General features: G+C 52.2%; 1 protein-coding gene across 4 annotated transcripts in view; it reads right to left on the bottom strand.

Moving 5' to 3' along the window:
- Positions 1-5,169: 5,169 nt before the first annotated feature.
- ARNT2 (aryl hydrocarbon receptor nuclear translocator 2) overlaps positions 5,170-7,690 on the bottom strand; it is a 75,312-nt gene continuing 72,791 nt past the window's right edge. For all 4 annotated transcript variants that reach the window (XM_081124658.1, XM_081124656.1, XM_081124657.1 and 1 more), the window contains exon 19: positions 5,170-7,649. In XM_081124658.1, the coding sequence (XP_080980784.1) occupies positions 7,551-7,649 (99 nt within the window). In that variant the 3' untranslated portion in view covers positions 5,170-7,550. The remainder of the gene's footprint in view (positions 7,650-7,690) is intronic.

The following is a 7,690-nucleotide window of genomic DNA, read 5'->3' as shown; positions in this document are numbered from 1 at the left end:
CGAGACATAAACATAAACATATCCCCCCCGAAGGGCAGTTGGCAGACAAGGCCTCCTTTAGGAGACGCGCCAGCCAACGTCAGTGAAGTCAGATGACGTGACTCACCGCCTTTCCGTTCACGAAAGAAAAAGGGGGAAACCCGGGGATGGTCGTGGAAACTCTGTAATGGCAAAGGATCCACAGGCAAAGCCACTGACCCAGAACCTTTTTCTTAAGCTCCAGTCCGTAAACAAAGACTGTCTTCTGGGAACTGTCCTTTCTTTGCTCCCCTGAGCTCCCCGTGGGTCATGGATTCCATCGATGAGATCCTCAGCCGAGCCCAGAGTCACAGAGCAGAACAGGGTGGGTCTGGCTCAGTCCCCTCTGCTCTACCAGAGGGAGCCAACCCGTCAGCTGCATCTTTAATCTAATTCCAGGGCCACGAGTCTGGCCCCCATCCACACAGCCCTCACCTCTATTTTCTTGAGGACCAAATGCTCGCCCAAAGAAATCAGTTGAGAGCCACTTACAAAAATAGCACTTTACTCTGGGGGCGAGGGGGAGAGGGTCTAGGACAGGGTAGGATGGGCTTAGAGCAGGTAATTCCATCCCTGACTGCTCAGGATAATCACCTGAGGTGCTTTAGCAACTACTGGGGCTTGGTTTCCCCCCAATAAATGATGATGATGATGATTTCACTGGTTTGGGGTATGGTCTGGGCATCAGGACTTCAAAACACTTCCTTCCTTTCATATGTACCGGGGCTAAGCATATCGACTTCTGACATCCTAAGGGCCACCGTGGGGAAGACGCTTCTGTGAGGCCCCAAGGGTGAAAACTCGTGCTAGGTTTGAGCTCAGCATGGGGAAGACCTGCTCGCGAGTTTTGCTGAGCTGACGCCTCACAAGGCAACGAGCTTTGCAGCTTTAGCAGAAATGCTGTGGGGAGTCAGAAAGGTGGGGCTTGTCCCAGTCTCTGGGTGCTAGGATTATGGGAATCAGAGAACTCCCAGGCCAAGGGGCAGAGTTAGAGATCAGATACACAGTATCGACGAAGAGGATGGACTTTGACATCAGAGCTAAGTTCAAATCACGGCTCCGTCCCTTCCTAGCCACTTACGTGGTCACCTTAGTCAAGACAAGCACCAGCTTCCATGTCTGTGACGTGCAGAGCAGCGTCCTTGCCTCATCGAGATACTGTGAGGGATGAATCATAGCACATTTAGCGTCAGCAAGTGGTACCTGTTGAGTTTATTACAAGAAGTCTTTGGCGCGGGCTGGGTAGCACAGTGGGTTAGAGCGTCATCCCGATACACCAAAGGCTGCAGGTTTGATTCCCGGTCCGGGCACATACAAGAACCAACCGGTGAATGCATAACTAAGTGGAACAACATATCAATGTCTGTCTGTCTGTCTGCCTCTCTTCCTTCCCCTCTCTCTCTCTTGTCAATAAAATATAAAAGAAAAAAAATCTTCACCGGTTGCTGACTGCCTTGTACTCAGCTGACTCTCAAACTTGGTAGAAAATTTTCTCTTCCTCTCTTTTCGAAAACTCCCTCAATTTCAAAGGCATTTGAGGGCAAGAAATAGAGGAAATGAAGAAATAAATAAAATAGCTCTCTTGGATTAAACATCAGCCTCAAGGCAGGAAGGAAATGGTGACTGTCCCGTGTGTCCTCCCGGGGTCAGTGACTTCATGCGCACTGGAAAGATTGCCTCAAATTGGGTTGCTGGATTTCTCCCCATGACCCAAAAGAGTTGGGCAAAGAGAAGAGCTACTCGTCGATGCCAAGATGGCAAATATGTCACAGATGATGGCTTGCAAGGCTCTGGGAATCAGACAACAGCACGTTAGTTTTTATATTTCTTTCCCCCAAATATTTGACAAAACTGTTCATCAAGAAGCCGTCAGGTTGAAACACAGATGTTGGTGGTAAGGAATCCCGGCTGCCGTCACATCTGCTCCTTCCTGGGAGTTTCTGAAGTTCAGGGCTGGCTGGCTCAGTGAAGCTACTGCCCGGGGAGGGGGGGTTTTATACGCCGCAGGGTCTACAGGTTGCTGTGCAGATGCCAGGGGGCCGAGCCCACCTTCAGGAGAGCAGAGGACAGGTTTTCTTCCCATCGCCTGGGTGCAAATGTCTTCAGTCCATTTTTAATGCAGGTCTCCCACTGGGTGTTAAGTAGGAGTCGGTCAGGGCCCTGAAGGGATCACTCTGTCAGGAACGGAGCAGGAACGGCTCGCCCAGGTGGGGGCCAGAGAAGGCTTCCCACAGGGGTCATTTTGAAGGGTCATTAGCCAAGGGGTGGGTGTCAGAAGCTAATTGCTGCAATGGTCAAAGGCATGAAAGAGACAGGGCAGTGCCTGTGGGTGTTTCCCAGCTACACAGGTGGGCGAGCACGAAGCAGAGTGGTGGGGCTGTAAAGAAGGCTTTGAATGCCAAGTAAGACAGCAGGGACTCTCCTGAAGGGGGACCATGAAAGGTTTTAGGGAGAGACAGGGTCAATCAGATGTACATTTTTAAAGATACTTTGTGAGGGCCCTGGCCGGGTAGCTCGGTTGGTTAGAGTGTTGTCCCAAAATGCCAAGGTTATGGGTTCAATCCCCGGTCAGGACACATACAAGAATCAACCAATGATGCATAGGTAAGCAGAACAGCAAATCGAGGGGTTTCTTTCTCCTTTCCTCTCTGTCTCTAAAATCAATCAATAATGACAAAAAAAAAAGATGTGGAGCAGAGAACGCGCTGGAGGCGTACATACCACGATGCGCCAGACCGTTGGGGTCTGCGCACTCCCACCGAGCCTGTGGTGAGGACACTGTGAGGCTGACCCACTGCAATGGAGCCGGGACTTCGATGAGCACAGCCCTTCCGACTGATGAGACTGTGGTCCTCTGGGCAGGTGTGGTGGCTGAACAATGGCCCCCACAGATGTCCACCCGCTGATCCCTGGAACCTGTGACTATGTTACCTTACATGAAAAAAAAGACGCTCTTGCAGGTGTGATTTTAGTTAAGGATCTTGAGATGGGAGAGTCTCCTGGTTTATCTCAGTGGGCCTGATGGAATCACAGAGTCCTACAGAAGGGAGGAGGGAGGTCAGAATTAGTAGTAGCAGCAGTGACAGCGGAAACAAGATGACAAAGGATGCAAGGAAGGCGCCAAGAGCCAAGGATGAAGGTGGTTTCTGGAAGCCGAAAAGGCCAGGAACAGACTCTCCCCACAAGGACTCCCTGACAGAACCAGCTTGCCGACACCTTGGCTTTAGCCCCCTGAGATGGGTTTTGGCCTTCTGACCTTCAGAACTGCAAGAGAATAATTGTTAACAGCCTTAAGCCACTCCGTTTGTGGTGATGTGTTACGACAGCCCTAGGAAACTCCTACGTATTAGATGCATTTTCCAACATCGCTCCACAGGCTCAAAGGATCTCGGAAAAATTTACTGAGGAATGGCCAGTGGAACCGACGATCCGTCCACTCTTTTGAACAAACATCCTCAAGTAATAGCATGCTTCCCTTTTCGATTAATCAGGCAAATATTTATTGCAGCGACAAGCATCAGGCGCTGTGATGGTTAAAATGTGGAAAAACGTGTGCTTTTTTGCAGGTAGCTCCCAGGTGAGGAATGAAGCCCAAGTGAGCCCACAAACCTCAGGAACTAAGGCAGAAAGTGAACATCCTCAGAGGCTCCCAGTGCAATGGTGGGTAAAAGGGGGACGGCACCTGTGGGAGGAACATCAGGGAGTTGGTGGAAATCTGCCTGGGTTTTGGCTGCTAGCGAGCGGGGGTGGGACCGAGGGGGCCCTGGTGGAGGCCTGGAACGAGTGAAGGCACAGATGCAGAAACGCATTTAGTGTTGTGGATTGAATGGTGCCTTGTATCTACTATGTATAGGAAGGAACAAAATATCTACAGGGGTCTGCGCTATCATTTTCAGGCATCCACCTGGGGTCTTGGAACAGCCCCTGCGGATAAAGAGGGACGAATGTAGCCCTGGCCAGTGTCGCTCAGTGGATCGGGCATCGTCCTGTGCACTAAAAGGTCTCTGGTTTGATTCCTGGTCAGGGCACAGGCCCAGGTCGAGGGATCGATCCCTGGGTGGGGGTGTGCAGGAGGCAGCTGATCTATGTTTCTCTCTCTCTCTCCCTCTCCTTTTTTCTCTCAAAAAAAAAAAAACTATTAAAAAAAGGGCTCATGGGAAATAGAGTTGAACTTGAAAAGGGGGGTGGGGAGGGACAACTGTACTACAAACAGCACGCGCGTCTCCTCTTACCTGTCTTCTCGCACGAGCAGGAAGCTCTCGGGCAGGTGCTCGGAGCAGCGACCGCTGAGTCACAGGTCTGTTTGTTCATCGCTGACGTGCGGAGATGTTGCCTCACTGTCCAGAGCCGCTGTCCCGCGTCCAACAGCAAGAGGAGTTCCTGTTTCCTCTCATCCTCAATCGCAGCTGTGTCACCAGACTCAGTAAATCTGAATTACACAGTTATATCCTGTTTGAATGACTAGTGAGGCTCGGCCTCTCCTGACACACCTCGTGCCGTGAGTTCCTATGAACTGACAAATCAAACCCTTCGGTTATGTAGCCAAGGAGCCGTGTTTCTCATATTGATTTTTATGAAAGCTTCATATATTCTGAACACTCCCCGAATATACTACTTTGTTGGGAATCTATATTGCAAACACTTTCTGCCACTTTAGGGGTTGTCTTTTCTGTTTCTTTAAGCCAGTTTTTTTTTAGTGAGTTTGAACATATCGGTATTGTATTTCATCTTTTGTGCTCTGGGTGCCTCGTTTAAGAAATTCCTCCCTAACTTGATTTCACGAATCCATTTTCCTAGGTTTTTTTTTTCTAAATGTTTTACAGATACGGCTTTTTAACATTCAGCTGTTTCCATCCACATGGGATTTTCCCCTCTTGTATATTGTATTCTGCATATTGTGTAAGTTCAGGACAAAGTTGCTTTTTATCCTATGTGCTTTCCCCTGGCACCAAGTAACAATCTCCTTTCTGAAGGTGTATTTCTAGGGTCTCTGCTGTCGCTGGTCCTACATGTAGGCCTACTTCCCTCTCACTGCACTTTTAATTGTATGGCTCCCAAGTGCCTGCCGAATGCTCCACTTTTCTCCAAGACCTACCCCAACTCCAAAGGTAGGGCCCATTCAGTTACAAAGTTGGCCTGGGCTAGTCACTGTTCAAAGCAAAGTCATTTTTACTGCAATGAAGTTTTAAAAGGCCGTTACATTCGTTACACATATACACAACCGACTTAATAACCGTTAGTCATCGAGAACATTCAAGAAATACAAACGAGGAATGATCCACGGCACAGTTCACAAGCAGGGGAAGAAAACTGAGCAGAGAGATGATTAAGAGCCGAGACCGTCCACTGAAGCTCGTCCGTGGAATCTCGAGTCTCGGGAGGAAAATGAGATTGTTACAAGAAGCAGTCGTCCTGTTACGGCCACCTTCCCAGTCAGCACCCAGCTCTGGCCACGAGCCCCAGGCACATGTGACAGGGACCCCTTCACGCCGCCAGGGACCCAGGCAGTGGAGGAAGTGAGGACAGCAGGAGGCCCCTTCGGACACTAGACCGAGTTTGGGTAGAAGAAGGGGAGTGGGGAAGACCCCCGGCCAGTCAGGACACAGTGACCTAATGATAAACCCATATTACTTGGTAAAACAAACAGTGTTTCTACCATGACCTGTTACTGCCTACAGCTGTTAAGTAACCGGCTTGGCCTTGCTAATGGGACAGGTCCTCGCTGTCACTGTTAGCGAGCAGGTGGGTGAGAATCCACTGTCCTGTCCCAGCCCGAGTGCTGACATGAACGAGCACATCACTCGATGCCCGGGGCCTCCTCTCTTGGCCAAGGCGAACAGGAGCTCTGAGAGTGGCAGGGGTGCTAATCTGGGGAACACACAGCCTCTTTATGGTCACAAATAAAGACGCCTGGCTTTCAGTCGCCCACAAACCTTCACCTCCCAGGACCAATGCTTGAGTTGGGCTGAGTTTCAGTGAGAGGAAGAGATGAAAGGTCCCGGGAGCAGACCGTCTCCTCTTCACTTCACCGCCCCCAGTGCCCAGCACAGAGACAGGCACGCGGCAGCCCATGGCCAACGGGTCAACCTCATGAGCCACCTCAGAAAACCCCCAAGTACCCTCCAAAAAACGGAAAAACAAATGCAAAAGCCCCTGAACTTCCCAACTTACAGGCTAAAGGCCACAGTCTGGTTTCGTGCCTTTTTTGGAAATAATTACGCCCACTTGGCTGGGCCAGCTGCAGGAGGTGAGGCAGAGGGGGCCCGGCCGGGCGGCACAGGGAAGCTCTCCTGGGTCTGGTACTGCCAGGGTGGGTGGAATTTCTGCCTCCTGCCACCTCCCCCCAAGCCAAAGGCTACTGAGGGAGATGGGACGCCACCTACATCTGAACTAGGACCACTTAGCCCCATTTACAAAGGATGAAAGCCAAGACGCCCTGCAAACTAAAGTCAGGGTTAATTCTGAGTCATGCAAAGGTGCTGCTGACCAAGGGCATCCCACCCACCAATGGTGGACTTTACAGGTGCAGCTCCCCAAGCAAGCTGGGCCCAGGGGTTGCCGGACAGGGCTGGCATGGGGCTCACCCCCTAGACTATCTCCAGAGCCACTGAGCAGAATGCACTGCACCCCCCCACCCCCAGGCTGGTCCTGGAAGCCACCAGCAGCACAGGACAAGAGGCCTCAACACCCCCCTTCCCACTCACAGCTCCACACAAGGGCCTCTGTGACTCCTAGGCAAGCCTCCTGCAGGCTCTGGGCTGCATAAGGTCCACTCTCACCAATGGAGGAAGGAGAAACACAAGCCCTCCAGCCTGGTGCCCAGACCCTTGGCCAAGCTTCCTGAAGTCAGGGTGCTGCTGGGCAGGAGGGGGTGGGGGCCACACATTGGGGCTCACAACATACCCTGGACTGGAGATACTCACCCTGTCCACACACAGCAGACATGGGCACAACACAGCCCACGTCACACTGCACACAGTACACGTCCCACATACATGAGGCACACAGGCCTGCTGAGCTGAGGCAAAGGGTCTGCGTCCACCCGTTCCCATGCCCCTCGCCTCCAGCTCACAGGACACAGGCTGTGCTTCCTGCTCCCCTCTGAGCCCCACCCACAAAAGACAAAGGCGAGAAAAAACCTGGTCCCAGCTTCCTGGGCAGGCCTGGGGTGGGGGTGCTTGGGCACTCTGGGCTGTAACTGAACATTTTATAAGTGAAAATTGTCTATGATGAGATTATACACAACCAGGTTTTAAGGACGCAGTGGCCTCGCCTCCCAAGGACACACAGATACGACACAATAAATACAACTGACCCCCAGCGTCTACCAGGGCTCCAGTCTGCGGCTGAGCAGCCGTGGCTGCGGGTTAGAGCTGAGCGATGCTGTGCCTGGGGGCATGTGGGGGGCGAGGTGCTTTCTGCTGGGCAGTCCTGCGGCAGGGCGAGGGGGGCGAGGCTCAGCCCCACTCACATGGGCCTCCTTGTCACAGCCTGGGTGGCACCGTGCTGCGGAAGCCTCGCTCTGCCTGAGGCTACTCAGAAAACGGCGGGAACATGCCCAGGTCGGCGAAGTCTTCGATGTTGTAGTTGCCCGTCCCCTGGGTCGGGTCTCCTGGCATGGGCAGCATGTCCTGCAGGAAACATACAAGGAAGCCGCAGGGGAGTTGGGCAC

This window comes from Miniopterus schreibersii (assembly GCF_964146895.1).
Source record: "Miniopterus schreibersii genome assembly, chromosome: 22".
NCBI classification, from domain to species: Eukaryota; Metazoa; Chordata; class Mammalia; order Chiroptera; family Miniopteridae; genus Miniopterus; species Miniopterus schreibersii.
Note: the sequence above shows the minus strand (reverse complement) of the source record. Positions and strands in the feature narration are given on the sequence as shown.